At 39.5% G+C, this 15,879-nt stretch overlaps 1 protein-coding gene across 6 annotated transcripts in view; it reads right to left on the bottom strand.

The window, feature by feature from the left end:
- Positions 1-15,879, bottom strand: part of PLCB1 (phospholipase C beta 1) — an 856,401-nt gene that overhangs the window by 201,239 nt on the left and 639,283 nt on the right. For all 6 annotated transcript variants that reach the window (XM_037811315.1, XM_037811314.1, XM_037811311.1 and 3 more), the window contains 2 exons: positions 15,754-15,807; positions 11,705-11,924 (listed from right to left, as the gene is read on the bottom strand). In XM_037811315.1, coding sequence (XP_037667243.1) covers positions 11,705-11,924; positions 15,754-15,807 — 274 coding nt within the window. The remainder of the gene's footprint in view (positions 1-11,704; positions 11,925-15,753; positions 15,808-15,879) is intronic.

The raw sequence follows: 15,879 nt of genomic DNA on the forward strand, positions 1-15,879 counted from the left end.
TGTATTGGACAGCCCAGGTCTAGATATCTGGTAGTCACTCAATCTAGTATGTGTGGGTTTTGTTTTTTCTATTTTATTAGGCTTTTTTTTTTTAATAAATGACTTTTATGACAAATTGCTTTAGTACTATCCTGCAAGTTTGCAGGATCTGGTTTATAAGTAAATAAGTGAATGATAAAATGACTACGTATATATCACTACACAGAAATTTAGGAGAGGTTTTTGGACAAGCTTTGCCTGAGCTGACTGTGCAACTGTTGGTAAATGTTCATGCTTTTAGCCTTCAGATTTCTCCTTGAAGAAATGACTAAATTCACCCAGATGGCCTCAAAGATGGCTCTAGCTCCAATAAACAAAGATTTTTTTGCTTTTTAAAACTCAGGTGTGGTGTTTTGAAGTTAAGCACGTATTAAATTATACGCCCCAATACGGTTCTGGGAAACGCATTTTACATCTCTATATACTGGCATCAAAATAAGATTATTCTGAAAGGGAAGCAAAAGGAAGGATCATAATACAGCCCATTTGAGTCTTAGCTCACCAACAGGTCCATGGTCACATAGTTTCAGAATGATTTAAAAGATTTGTAGTTAGAGGATTAAATTTTTATTTCTCAGCGACAATTATTACAAGTCAAGCCCCCCAGAGAATTTTTAATGAGAAAGCTGATGACGATGTTTCTTAAGAAGCTTTGAATACTTGCACAATTAACTCCATTTTCAATCACCAGATTATCTTTGACCATATTTTGTCCATTTGTTTCAGTCATCATAGGAAAAAGCAGGTTATCTGCTGAGTTGAGAAATTTGTATACTGTCACTATAGGAAATCAAGTGGAGAGAATCTTTTAAAAGACTTAAAAAAGTTTTTTTAAAACCTCTGTAATAGTATAATTGATTAAAGTACTATAAACACTAAAATAGAACTAAAGGATACTTTTGCTTTGAAAACTATACATTTTCTAAAGGATATACTTTTTATACCACAAATGACATTTGAAAGGGATACAAGTTAATGTTTGTAAAGTTATTTTGACAAGGTCTTCTACAATGCTATACCAGTAGCCACTAAAATTAAATATTAAAAATTAAAAATATTTTTGAATGTTAGCAAAATAAAACCCAAAGAAGAAAGTAATTGTGCCCTAAAGGAACAAGAACAAAATTGAAACTAACTGCAGTTTACTTCCTTTGCCTTATAATTAAACTTTGAAGAAAATATTTTGCATAAAAATTAACACCAGATACGGAAGATGGCAGACTGGTGAGCTGTATGTTTTAGTTACTCCTCCAGGAAAGGAGGTAGAAAGCCAGGAACTGCGTGGACTGGACACCACAGAGCAATCTGACTTTGGGCATACTTCATACAACACTCATGAAAACGTGGAACTGCTGAGATCAGCGAAATCTGTAAGTTTTTGCAGCCAGGGGACCCGCGCCCCTCCCTGCCAGGCTCAGTCCCATGGTAGGAGGGGCTGTCAGCTCCGGGAAGGAGAAGGGAGAACTGCAGTGGCAGCCCTTATCGGAAACTCATTCTGCTGATCCAAACTCCAACCATAGATAGACGGAGACCAGACACCAGAGAATCTGAGAGCAGCCAGCCCAGCAGAGAGGAGACAGGCATAGAAAAAAAACAACACGAAAAACTCCAAAATAAAAGCGTAGGATTTTTGGAGTTCTGGTGAGCCTGGAAGGGGGAAGGGCAGAGCTCAGGCCCGAGCTCAGGCCCTGAGGCGCATATGCAAATCCCGAAGAAAAGCTGATCTCTGTGCCCTGTGGACCTTTCCTTAATGGCCCTGGTTGCTTTGTCTCTTAGCATTTCAATAACCCATTAGATCTCTGAGGAGGGCCCTTTTTTTTTTTTTTTCCTTTTAATCCTTTTTTCTTTTTCTAAAACAATTACTCTAAGAAGCCCAATACAGAAAGCTTCAAAGACCTGCAATTTGGGCAGGTCAAGTCAAGAGCAGAACTAGGAGAGCTCTGAGACAAAACGCAATAATCCAGTGGCTGAGAAAATTCACTAAACACCACAACTTCCCAAGAAAAGGGGGGTGTCCGCTCACAGCCATCATCCTGGTGGACAGGAAACACTCCTGCCCATCGCCAGCCCCACAGCCCAGAACTGCCCCAGACAACCCAGTGTGACGAAAGTGCTTCAGGTAACAGGCACACACCACAAAACTGGGCGTGGACATTAGCCTTCCCTGCAACCTCAGCTGATTGTCCCAGAGTTGGGAAGGTAGAGCAGTGTGAATTAACAAAGCCCCATTCAGCCATCATTTCAGCAGACTGGGAGCCTCCCTACACAGCCCAGCAGCCCAGAACTGCCCTGGGGGGACGGCACTCACCTTGTGACATATCACAGTCATCCCTCAACAGAGGACCAGGGGTGCATGGCCTGGAAGAGGGGCCCACTTGCAAGTCTCAGGAGCCATACACCAATACCAAGGACTTGTGGGTCAGTGGCAGAGACAAACTGTGGCAGGACTGAACTGAAGGATTAGACTATTGCAGCAGCCTTAAAACTCTAGGATCACCAGGGAGATTTGATTGTTAGAGCCACCCCCCCCCTCCCTGACTGCCCAGAAACACGCCCCATATACAGGGCAGGCAACACCAACTACACACGCAAGCTTGGTACACCAATTGGACCCCACAAGACTCACTCCCCCACTCACCAAAAAGGCTAAGCAGGGGAGAACTGGCTTGTGGAGAACAGGTGGCTCGTGGACGCCACCTGCTGGTTAGTTAGAGAAAGTGTACTCCACGAAGCTGTAGATCTGATAAATTAGAGATAAGGACTTCAATTGGTCTACAAATCCTAAAAGAACCCTATCAAGTTCAGCAAATGCCACGAGGCCAAAAACAACAGAAAATTATAAAGCATATGAAAAAACCAGACGATATGGATAACCCAAGCCCAAGCACCCAAATCAAAATATCAGAAGAGACACAGCACCTAGAGCAGCTACTACAAGAACTAAAGATGAACAATGAGACCATAGTACGGGAGACAAAGGAAATCAAGAAGACCCTAGAAGAGCATAAAGAAGACATTGCAAGACTAAATAAAAAAATGGATGATCTTATGGAAATTAAAGAAACTGTTGACCAAATTAAAAAGATTCTGGACACTCATAGTACAAGACTAGAGGAAGTTGAACAACGAATCAGTGACCTCGAAGATGACAGAAGGGAAAATGAAAGCATAAAAGAAACAATGGGGAAAAAAATTGAAAAAATCGAAATGGACCTCAGGGACATGATAGATAATATGAAACGTCCAAATATAAGACTCATTGGTGTCCCAGAAGGGGAAGAAAAGGGTAAAGGTCTAGGAAGAGTATTCAAAGAAATTGTTGGGGAAAACTTCCCAAATCTTCTAAACAACATAAATACACAAATCATAAATGCTCAGCGAACCCCAAATAGAATAAATCCAAATAAACCCACTCCGAGAGATATACTGATCACACTGTCAAACACAGAAGAGAAGGAGCAAGTTCTGAAAGCAGCAAGAGAAAAGCAATTCACCACATACAAAGGAAACAGCATAAGACTAAGTAGTGACTACTCAGCAGCCACCATGGAGGCAACAAGGCAGTGGCACGATATATTTAAAATTCTGAGTGAGAAAAATTTCCAGCCAAGAATACTTTATCCAGCAAAGCTCTCCTTCAAATTTGAGGAAGAGCTTACATTTTTCACAGACAAACAAATGCTGAGAGACTATGCTAACAAGAGACCTGCCCTACTGGAGATACTAAAGGGAGCCCTACAGACAGAGAAACAAAGACAGGACAGAGAGACTTGGAGAAAGGTTCAGTACTAAAGAGATTCGGTATGGGTACAATAAAGGATATTAATAGACAGAGGGGGAAAATATGACAAACATAAACCAAAGGATAAGATGGCTGATTCAAGAAATGCCTTCACGGTTATAACGTTGAATGTAAATGGATTAAACTCCCCAATTAAAAGATATAGATTCGCAGAATGGATCAAAAAAAGTGAACCATCAATATGTTGCATACAAGAGACTCATCTTAGACACAGGGACACAAAGAAACTGAAAGTGAAAGGATGGAAAAAAATATTTCATGCAAGCTACAGTCAAAAGAAAGCAGGTGTAGCAATATTAATCTCAGATAAAATAGACTTCAAATGCAGGGATGTTTTGAGAGACAAAGAAGGCCACTACATACTAATAAAAGGGGCAATTCAGCAAGAAGAAATAACAATCGTAAATGTCTATGCACCCAATCAAGGTGCCACAAAATACATGAGAGAAACACTGGCAAAACTAAAGGAAGCAATTGATGTTTCCACAATAATTGTGGGAGACTTCAACACATCACTCTCTCCTATAGATAGATCAACCAGACAGAAGACCAATAAGGAAATTGAAAACCTAAACAATCTGATAAATGAATTAGATTTAACAGACATATACAGGACATTACATCCCAAATCACCAGGATACACATACTTTTCTAGTGCTCATGGAACTTTCTCCAGAATAGATCATATGCTGGGAAATAAAACAAGCCTCAATAAATTTAAAAAGATTGAAATTATTCAAAGCACATTCTCTGACCACAATGGAATACAATTAGAAGTCAATAACCATCAGAGACTTAGAAAATTCACAAATACCTGGAGGTTAAACAACACACTCCTAAACAATCAGTGGGTTAAAGAAGAAATAGCAAGAGAAATTGCTAAATATATAGAGACGAATGAAAATGAGAACACAACATACCAAAACCTGTGGGATGCAGCAAAAGCAGTGCTAAGGGGGAAATTTATAGCACTAAATGCATATATTAAAAAGGAAGAAAGAGCCAAAATCAAAGAACTAATGGATCAACTGAAGAAGCTAGAAAATGAACAGCAAACCAATCCTAAAACAAGTACAAGAAAAGAAATAACAAGGATTAAAGCAGAAATAAATGACATAGAGAACAAAAAAACAATAGAGAGGATAAATATCACCAAAAGTTGGTTCTTTGAGAAGATCAACAAGATTGACAAGCCCCTAGCTAGACTGACAAAATCAAAAAGAAAGAAGACCCATATAAACAAAATAATGAATGAAAAAGGTGACATAACTGCAGATCCTGAAGAAATTAAAAAAATTATAAGAGGATACTATGAACAACTATATGGCAACAAACTGGATAATGTAGAGGAAATGGACAATTTCCTGGAAACATATGAACAACCTAGACTGACCAGAGAAGAAATAGAAGACCTCAACCAACCCATCACAAGCAAAGAGATCCAATCAGTCATCAAAAATCTTCCCACAAATAAATGCCCAGGGCCACATGGCTTCACAGGGGAATTCTACCAAACTTTCCAGAAAGAACTGACACCAGTCTTACTCAAACTCTTTCAAAACATTGAAGAAAATGGAACACTACCTAACTCATTTTATGAAGCTAACATCAATCTAATACCAAAACCAGGCAAAGATGCTACAAAAAAGGAAAACTACCGGCCAATCTCCCTAATGAATATAGATGCAAAAATCCTCAAGAAAATACTTGCAAATCGAATCCAAAGACACATTAAAAAAATTATACACCATGACCAAGTGGGGTTTATTCCAGGCATGCAAGGATATTTCAACATAAGAAAATCAATCAATGTATTACAACACATTAACAAGTCAAAAGGGAAAAATCAATTGATCATCTCAATAGATGCTGAAAAAGCATTTGACAAAATCCAACATCCCTTTTTGATAAAAACACTTCAAAAGGTAGGAATTGAAGGAAACTTCCTCAACATGATAAAGAGCATATATGAAAAACCCACAGCCAGTATAGTACTCAATGGTGAGAGACTGAAAGCCTTCCCTCTAAGATCAGGAACAAGACAAGGATGCCTGCTGTCACCACTGTTATTCAACATTGTGCTGGAAGTGCTAGCCAGGGCAATCCGGCAAGACAAAGAAATAAAAGGCATCCAAATTGGAAAAGAAGAAGTAAAACTGTCATTGTTTGCAGATGATATGATCTTATATCTAGAAAAACCCTGAGAAATCGACGATACAGCTACTAGAGCTAATAAACAAATTTAGCAAAGTAGCGGGATACAAGGTTAATGCACATAAGTCAGTAATGTTTCTATATGCTAGAAATGAACAAACTGAAGAGACACTCAAGAAAAAGATACCATTTTCAATAGCAACTAAAAAAATCAAGTACCTAGGAATAAACTTAACCAAAGATGTAAAAGACCTATACAAAGAAAACTACATAACTCTACTAAAAGAAATAGAAGGGGACCTTAAAAGATGGAAAAATATTCCATGTTCATGGATAGGAAGGACTAAATGTCATTAAGATGTCAATTCTACCCAAACTCATCTACAGATTCAATGCAATCCCAATCAAAATTCCAACAACCTACTTTGCAGACTTGGAAAAGCTAGTTATCAAATTTATTTGGAAAGGGAAGATGCCTCGAATTGCTAAAGACACTCTAAAAAAGAAAAACGAAGTGGGAGGACTTACACTCCCTGACTTTGAAGCTTATTATAAAGCCACAGTTGCCAAAACAGCATGGTACTGGCACAAAGATAGACATATAGATCAATGGAATCGAATTGAGAATTCGGAGACAGACCCTCAGATCTATGGCCGACTGATCTTTGATAAGGCCCCCAAAGTCACTGAACTGAGTCATAATGGTCTTTTCAACAAATGGGGCTGGGAGAGTTGGATATCCATATCCAAAAGAATGAAAGAGGACCCCTACCTCACCCCCTACACAAAAATTAACTCAAAATGGACCAAAGATCTCAATATAAAAGAAAGTACCATAAAACTCCTAGAAGATAATGTAGGAAAACATCTTCAAGACCTTGTATTAGACGGCCACTTCCTAGACTTTACACCCAAAGCACAAGCAACAAAAGAAAAAATAGATAAATGGGAACTCCTCAAGCTTAGAAGTTTCTGCACCTCAAAGGAATTTCTCAAAAAGGTAAAGAGGCAGCCAACTCAATGGGAAAAAATTTTTGGAAACCATGTATCTGACAAAAGACTGATATCTTGCATATATAAAGAAATCCTACAACTCAATGACAATAGTACAGTCGGCCCAATTAAAAAATGGGCAAAAGATATGAAAAGACAGTTCTCTGAAGAGGAAATACAAATGGCCAAGAAACACATGAAAAAATGTTCAGCTTCACTAGCTATTAGAGAGATGCAAATTAAGACCACAATGAGATACCATCTAACACCGGTTAGAATGGCTGCCATTAAACAAACAGGAAACTAAAAATGCTGGAGGGGATGTGGAGAAATTGGAACTCTTATTCATTGTTGGTGGGACTGTATAATGGTTCAGCCACTCTGGAAGTCAGTCTGGCAGTTCCTTAGAAAACTAGATATAGAGTTACCATTCGATCCAGCGATTGCACTTCTCGGTATATACCCGGAAGGACGGAAAGCGGTGACACGAACAGATATCTGCACGCCAATGTTCATAGCAGCATTATTCACAATTGCCAAGAGATGGAAACAACCCAAATGTCCTTCAACAGATGAGTGGATAAATAAAATGTGGTATATACACACGATGGAATACTACGCGGCAGTAAGAAGGAACGATCTCGTGAAACATATGACAACATGGATGAATCTTGAAGACATAATGCTGAGCGAAATAAGCCAGGCACAAAAAGAGAAATATTATATGCTACCACTAATGTGAACTTTGAAAAATGTAAAACAAATGGTTTATAATGTAGAATGTAGGGGAACTAGCAATAGAGAGCAATTAAGGAAGGGGGAACAATAATCCAAGAAGAACAGATAAGCTATTTAACGTTCTGGGGATGCCCAGGAATGACTATGGTCTGTTAATTTCTGATGGATATAGTAGGAGCAAGTTCACAGAAATGTTGCTATATTAGGTAACTTTCTTGGGGTAAAGTAGGAACATGTTGGAAGTTAAGCAGTTATCTTAGGTTAGTTGTCTTTTTTTTACTCCCTTGTTATGGTCTCTTTGAAATGTTCTTTTATTGTATGTTTGTTTTCTTTTTAACTTTTTTTTTTCATACAGTTGATTTACAAAAGAAGGGAAAGTTAAAAAAAAAAAAGAAAAGAAAAGAAAAACAAGGAAAAAAAAAAGATGTAGTGCTCCCTTGAGGAGCCCGTGGAGAATGCAGGGGTATTCGCCTACCCCACCTCCATGGTTGCTAACATGACCACAGACATAGGGGACTGGTGGTTTGATGGGTTGAGCCCTCTATCACAGGTTTTACCCTTGGGAAGACGGTTGCTGCAAAGGAGAGGCTAGGCCTCCCTGTGGTTGTGCCTGAGAGCCTCCTCCCGAATGCCTCTTTGTTGCTCAGATGTGGCCCTGTCTCTCTGGCTGGGCCAACTTGAAAGGTGGGGTCACTGCCCTCCCCCCTGCGTGGGATTGGGCACCCAGGGGAGTGAGTTTCCCTGGCAGCGTGGAATATTACTCCCGGGGAGGAATGTAGACGTGACATCGTGGGACGGAGAACATCTTCTTGACCAGAGGGGGGATGTGAAAGGAAGTGGGATAAGCTTCGGTGGCAGAGAGATTCCGGGAGGAGCCGAGAGGTCACTCTGGTGGGCACTCTTATGCACACTTTAGACAACCCTTTTTAGGTTCTAAAGAATTGGGGTAGCTGGTGGTGGATACCTGAAACTATCAAACTACAACCCAGAACCCATGAATCTCGAAGACAGTTGTATAGAAGTGTAGCTTATGAGGGGTGACAATGGGATTGGGAAAGCCATAAGGACCACACTCCCCTTTGTCTAGTTTATGGATGGATGGGTAGAAAAATAGGGGAAGGAAACAAACAGACAAAGGTACCCAGTGTTCTTTTTTTACTTCAATTGCTCTTTTTCACTCTAATTATTATTCTTGTTATTTTTGTGTGTGTGCTAATGAAGGTGTCAGGGATTGATTTGGGTGATGAATGTACCACTATGTAATGGTACTGTAAACAATCGAAAGTACGATTTGTTTTGTATGACTGCGTGGTATGTGAATATATCTCAATAAAATGAAGATTTAAAAAAAAAAATTAACACCAATGATTAGACAGCTACTTGTTGCAAAATATCATTCACTGTCAATAAGAAGTTCATACCATAAGCCTACAAAGGATGATCTCATACAATATGGGAAAGCAGATGAGTAAATTTATTTGGGCATTGTAATTTCATAGGAGTATTCATTTATAGTATCATATGGATAATCAAAGTAGCAGTTAAAGATTCTAATACTTTTGTAGGACTACAGGAACCACTTCCAGACAGTTGTCCCAGGTGTTGACACAGATGCAGTCCCAGGCCTTCGTTGTCTCAGGACACAGCTGGGACCTCTGGCAGGCAGCACGCTGTGACCACACTGTAATGCAGCCTCACGTGCAGTATGTGCTCCTGGCTGAGTCACGTAGCATCCCTGAGCCTCAGGCCCTCACTTGTCCAATGTGGGTGACCCTGGTACCTGCAGCACAGGCTGCATGGGAAGTTCATGGGGAAGTAAACACCCTACACTGTGGGGCTGAGGAGGAAGCCCAGTGTGGTCAGCCAGACCCTGTGTCCAGAGAGTCCAGGGACAAGCTATGGTGAGCAGCCCACACGTGGGCTTCTGAGAGCAGGCAATATTCTGGAATGGTAATCAGCAAGCAGAAAGATGGAATTCTGACATTTGGCAGCAGGTCTTCATTGGGGGTTAGAGGCAGGACCTGTAATCAGAAGACTGATGCCCCTTTTTCATCAGGATGGGGTCTAAGCAGAGGGTATGGGTGTTCCAGTGAGGTGCTGGGAGCTGAGACTGACCAGGCAGGCAGGGATTAGCCCAAGGAGGGCTTTTATGCCACCCTTTCATTTCTGCGGAGCCCAGGAAGGATACTAGATTGGTGCTAATCAGCAAGATAACTGTGGACTAGCAACACCAGCAACACTTGGAGCTTGTTAAGACACACAGAATCTCAGGCTACACCTCAGATTTCTGAGTAAGAAACTTTGGGAGCTGAGATCCAGGAGTCTGTGTTTTAGCAAACTCTCCAAGTCGTTTGTTATGCACACTAAAGCTTGAGAGGCACTGGTCTAGTCTAGAAAAGGAATGAGTTTCATTTAAAGAATGATTTCCATGTTCTTCGAGGATACCTGGGCATTGCAGAGTCACATGAGCAGGTTTCCCCACTTTTCCTTGTTTCTGACCCCATATCTTGTTCTGCCTTTAAAATAAATCAAGAATCCATCCTCTTCTCTCTATCTCTATTTCCAGCATCCTAGACCAAGCCACAATCACCACTCAGCTGGACCCAGGAAAAGTATCCTAGCAGGTTTCCCTGCTTCCACTCTATTCGCCTGGGTCCTTGCTACTCAGAGCGTGATCCATGGACCAGAAGTATCAGCATCACCTGATGCTACTCAGTCCTCACCCCAGACCTGCCAAGTCAGAACCTGCATTTCACAGCTCTCCAAGTGACTCATGCCCCATTTGAGAAACCCTGCTTAAGGGCCCTTTTTCCACACAGCAGCTAGAGTGATTTTCTGAGAATATTAATTGGACTGTATCAAGTCAACTTAAAATTTTTACGTTTTTTTTTTTTAATTTTTCACATTAAAAAAATCCTCATTCAACTTACAATAAATTCAGAACTGTTTATCATTTGCTCCAGCTCTAAAGAACTTAGTGATCTATGTTCACCCCACTTCACCTTGCAATATTTCTCCGACCTTGTCTTGTTCCATTCTACTCATGGCTTACTATGTCTCACCCACTTTGGCAATTTTTCTGTTCTTTGAACAACTCCACTTTCTCCTACCTCAGGGCCTTTGCACTCGTTTTTCCCTCTGCCTGGAATAATTCTCCCTAGTTCTTTGCATAGCTGACTATGCTTTATTCTTCATGGGTCACCTCATCAGTGAGGCCTTTCCAGAACAATCTGCTGAAAGGGCTGTCCCGGAGCTAGTCATTCTTTACCATATTACCCTGTTGATTTATTTCTGTACTAGTCCTCATTACAGTCTGAAATTAACCTGTATACTTGTTTTTGTTCACTGTCCATCCCTGCATTGCCATGTAAGCTACTTGAGAGCGAGAATTGTGTTGGTCATGGTCACTGCTGTGTTCCCAGAGTACATAGTAAGTACTCAATTAATGTTGGTTGTATGAACATCTTAGAGATGCTTCTCACCTTCAAGGTCTGGGTACATGAGGCTGTGGGGAGAGACCTCTATGCCCAAACACAGGATCACCAGCACATGGCTTTGTGGATTTTAGATAGGGAAGCAAAGGATAGTTGAGACTTGTCTTTTCTATAAGACAAGTTGCCTGTACAACTAGGTTCTAGGTATATGGTAAAATTTCATACCAACCAGGATGGGAATTCAGCTACACGGTATTGGGGCCATAGGCTAGAACTCAAGGGTCGGACTTCCTGTATATCTGTTCCCAGAATTAAAATTTGGTCAAAGAAAGAAATTCAGTCTATGAGCAAAACTGAGCTGAGGCACTCAGAGTTATAGAGAATGGCAGGGGCTGGGTGGCTTTCCTACTTGCTGTGGTATAGGTCCAAAAATACACAAAACATCGAAAGTCCATGTAAATAACTCTTTTAATACTATAAGGCAAGCAAGCAAGCAAAAAACAAAACAAAGCAAAACGAAAGAAAAAAACTTCATACAACTTACTTTTTCTTACTGTCCTTTTTGGCGTTTTTTTCCAAGGCTGCCCTCCTTCGTAAGTAGTCGTTCTGAATTTCATTATATTTTGTAGTGTGTTCTTTGATAAGGTCAGTGGTTTTCTTGTGATGCCTCTTAACCAGGTCTTTCATTTCTTTGTAGTGCTTCTTTTGAAGTTTCACAAAAGATTTCTGTTGCTTTAGCTCTTCAATAGTCTGCGCTTCTACTTCTGCAACAGATCAGTAAAAGAGCTAACGATCATGGAAGGATGAAAGTGGAGATGTAAAGAGGAGCATCAAGGTGCTTATTGAGAAATGTTTGTCTGAATATCCTGGTGCTTAAGAGCACAGCTTTGATGTCAAACATGTCTGGTTTCCAGTCTGTCTAACTTTTCATCCAAGTTACCAAACTTCTCAAAGCCCCAGTTTCCTTTGTAGTATCTGTTTTTTAGCTTTTACTTTTTTTAATTTGGGTTCTGTAGCAGCAGAGCTTGAGATGGGGATTTGGTGCTGTGATTTACTGAGTGGGGAGACCAGACAGGGCAGGGGAAGCAGCTGAGCAAGGATGTGGTCTAGCCTCAGTGTGATCCCAGGGGGAGCTCTGGGGTGTGAGATGCACACAGAGTTGGTCTTGTCCTGAGGCCAGGAGGTCAGACTTTTGTACATTTGAGACAGTCAGTTGGGGCGTGGGGTGGTGATGGCACATGGCTGACAGCAATTCTCTAAAAAAAGGGGGGAAGCTATGAGCCAGTAGCATCCAACAGTCTCAGCGGCTGGCAGATGGGTGCACCAGCCAGCAAATGGGATCTGGGTGGGGCACTGAAAGCATCCCCTTAAAGGTTAGTAATAGTGCTACCGCCTTATAGAGTTATTAAGATGCTGAAACAAAATAATTCATGGATAGCATTTAACACAGATTCTGACATTGTGCCTGCAGAGGTATAACAAATGATTTACAGGTTCTGCAGTATCACCACTAAGGGGCATCATTCATAGTTTAGACATCGTAGATTTGTATATTTATCACAAGAGTGTTCCAGCATATAACAGTAAAGTATTTTGAGGGACGGTCCCATAATCTAATTTGCACAAAGACACCTTAAGATTTAGGGGTGGGGCCTACACAGTATTTTACCCAATGCAGAGAAAACTTTTAAGGTGACAGAGCCTGACTTTAAAACGTTCTGTGTTCTATTGACATATTTCATCAATTCCAGAATATGCATTTTTATGGTAACATTTCTGAAATCAAGATGTATCTTATAGTCAATGGAGTATCATAGTTTGTCAGTGTTTTTCTTTCCTAGCAATACATGAACTGTGGGGTGCCTTACAACTGACGGTGTCTTAGCATCAATGAATTATGGTTTGTTTGGACCTAGATTAAGTCATAGTTCACACGATTCCACCCTTTGATTTGAACTTTCTGCTTCTAGGAGCAAAAAAATGTTACCATATATATTTAGAACTGTTAAGAGTTTCAGAAACTTATTCCAGGAATAACAACAGACCTGAATAGAAAATGAGATATTTAGTGAATAAAGGTTGAAATCAGAATAATAACTTCTATGCCTAAATGCTGAAATCTTTAAGGAATCAAAATATGCTGCTGCTGCTTTTTATTTTTTTTAACATGGCTGTTCTCCTGATTTTCAATTCCTTTCTAAAAAGAAGCAGGGGAGAGTGAGTTAACATTTATTTAACGCTTTCCCTCAGGCCCAAATTGATTCATTACGGTTTTATAAAAATGTATCATATTAGCTCATTACCACAAAGGAGAGTCTAAACTTGCATGTAATGGTGCCTAAGATCTCCCCGAGTACCTCTTTGTTGCTCAGATGTGGCCCTCTCTCTCTCTAACTGAGCCATCTCGACAGGTGAACTCGCTGCCCTCCCCCCTACGTGGGACCCGACTCCCAGGGGTGTAAATCTCCCTGGCAACGCAGAGTATGACTCCCGGGGATGAATGTGGACCCGGCATCGTGGGACTGAGAGTATCTTCTTGACCAAAAGGGGGATGCAAAATGAGACGAAATAGTTTCAGTGGCTGAGAGATTCCAAATGGAGTCGAGAGGTCACTCTGGTGGACATTCTTATGCACTATATAGATAACACCTCTTAGGCTTTAATGTATTGGAATAGCTAGAAGTAAATACCTGAAACTACCAAACTCCAACCCAGCAGTCTGGACTCCTGAAGACAATTATATAATAATGTAGATTACAAGGGGTGACAGTGTGATTGTGAAGACCTTGTGGATCACACCCCCTTTAGCTAGTGTATGGATGAGTAGAAAAATGGGGATAAAAACTAAAGGACAAATGGGGTGGGATGGGGGATGATTTGGGTGTTCTTTTTTCACTTTTATTTTTTATTCTTGTTCTGGTTCTTTCTGATGTAAGGAAAATGTTCAGAGATAGATTGTGGTGATGAACGCATAACTATGTTATCATACTGTGGACAGCGGATTGTATACCATGGATGATTGTATGGTATGTGAATGTATTTCAATAAAACTGAATTTAATAAAAAAAAAAGCAGCATTAAGTATAGCAACCAAAAAAATTGCCATAAAAATAAACAAGTTCCATTAAAAAAATGTATCATATTAAGAATATTTAATTCTAAAGAATTACTGCATTTTTGGCGACAGATTCAATTCCACTTCTCAAAAAAAAAAAAAAGGTTTGTTGTAAATAAATGATGGTTTAAGTTGTTTCAAACCATGAGTAAAAAAGAATTCCACATAAAGTTCTATTTATAAAAATCTGTGGATGAAAGGTTATTCCTTAGTATGTGAATTTATCATAAAAGTAATGTCCATTTTATATAAAGAAATAAATATCCCTTATTAAAAAAAAAAACAAGAAATAACCACTGCTAATACATTAGTATAGACGCATTGCCTTTGTCTGTGCACTTGCATACTTTTAAATAACATTGGCTCATACTCTGTGTACACTTCTGCCTCTTGTTTAATGCACTAGCATTGTCTTGTATTTCCCATGGTACTAAGACCTTAAATGCGTGTTTTGTTTTCTTTTAATACATTCCTCAAGTATTTTTTCTATGTGTATTTTTCATAAACTATTTGGTGAAATATAAATACATTCATAGAAGTAGACAAATTATGAATGCACAGCCCTATGAATTTTCACAAAGTGAACATGCCACAATAACCATCACCTAGAGGAGAACCAGAATATCATCAGCCCCTCCAAAGCCCTCCGTTTGGTTTCCATCCCCCACCAGGTATAATCCAAATCTGGATTTTTAACAATCTGAATCAGTTTTGCTTGTTTTTGAACTTCATGTAGGTGGAATGTGCTTTTTGTGTGTGGCTTCTTTTCCTTAACACTATGTTTATAAGTTTTGTCTACATTCTTGTGTGTGATTGTAGTCTATTTGTGTGCTATTCTATTGTGTGCATATTTCACAATTTATTTTTCTACCCTCCTGTTGATGGATGATATTGGTCTTACCAATAGTTCTGGTTTTGCTGAATATGTGTATGTTTCTGTGGCATATTGGGTCAAGAATTAGAAACATTTTGAAGACTACAGATATACTGCTAATTGTATTACAGAAAGTTTGTACCAATTTTAGTCTTGCCAGTTTATGAAATTAGCCAACCATAAAGTATATCCAAACTGAATCCTAGCTCTCAAATCCTGTGAATTCTGTGTTCATCATCACAAGTGGATCACATTCTGCCTATCTAAAACACAGTTTGTTGTTACACTGAGAAAACATGTTTTCCTGTTTATTGGATGGCAGCTCCAGTATGAAACTATTCTGAATTGATTTTAAAATAGGTTTCTTGTGAAATTACATGAGTTTTATGCCAGTAGGGTCCTATCAATCAAGAAAAATTAGCTCTCTGTAATCATAGCATGTAACTCAGCCTAAAGTAGGATTGTATATCTGCAGAACTTTTAGAGAAGGATTGAATATTAATGATGTTATTTTTCAGAGATGCACCTGAATTTCCTCTCCTCTAAATACCTGGTGTATAATACTTGGCTGCATAATTCCATAGGGGAAAGGGACAATATTTACCTGTCAGGACACTCTGAATGAGATCTTCTGTTTTGGCAGGTGCCTTTACAGAACCTAAAATATAAAGATAAAATTGATAGCCTTCTTTAACTTCTTTTAAAATTATATTCATCCTGTAAAACAAGG

The sequence above is a fragment of the Choloepus didactylus genome, chromosome 19, assembly GCF_015220235.1.
Source record: "Choloepus didactylus isolate mChoDid1 chromosome 19, mChoDid1.pri, whole genome shotgun sequence".
NCBI classification, from domain to species: domain Eukaryota; kingdom Metazoa; phylum Chordata; class Mammalia; order Pilosa; family Megalonychidae; genus Choloepus; species Choloepus didactylus.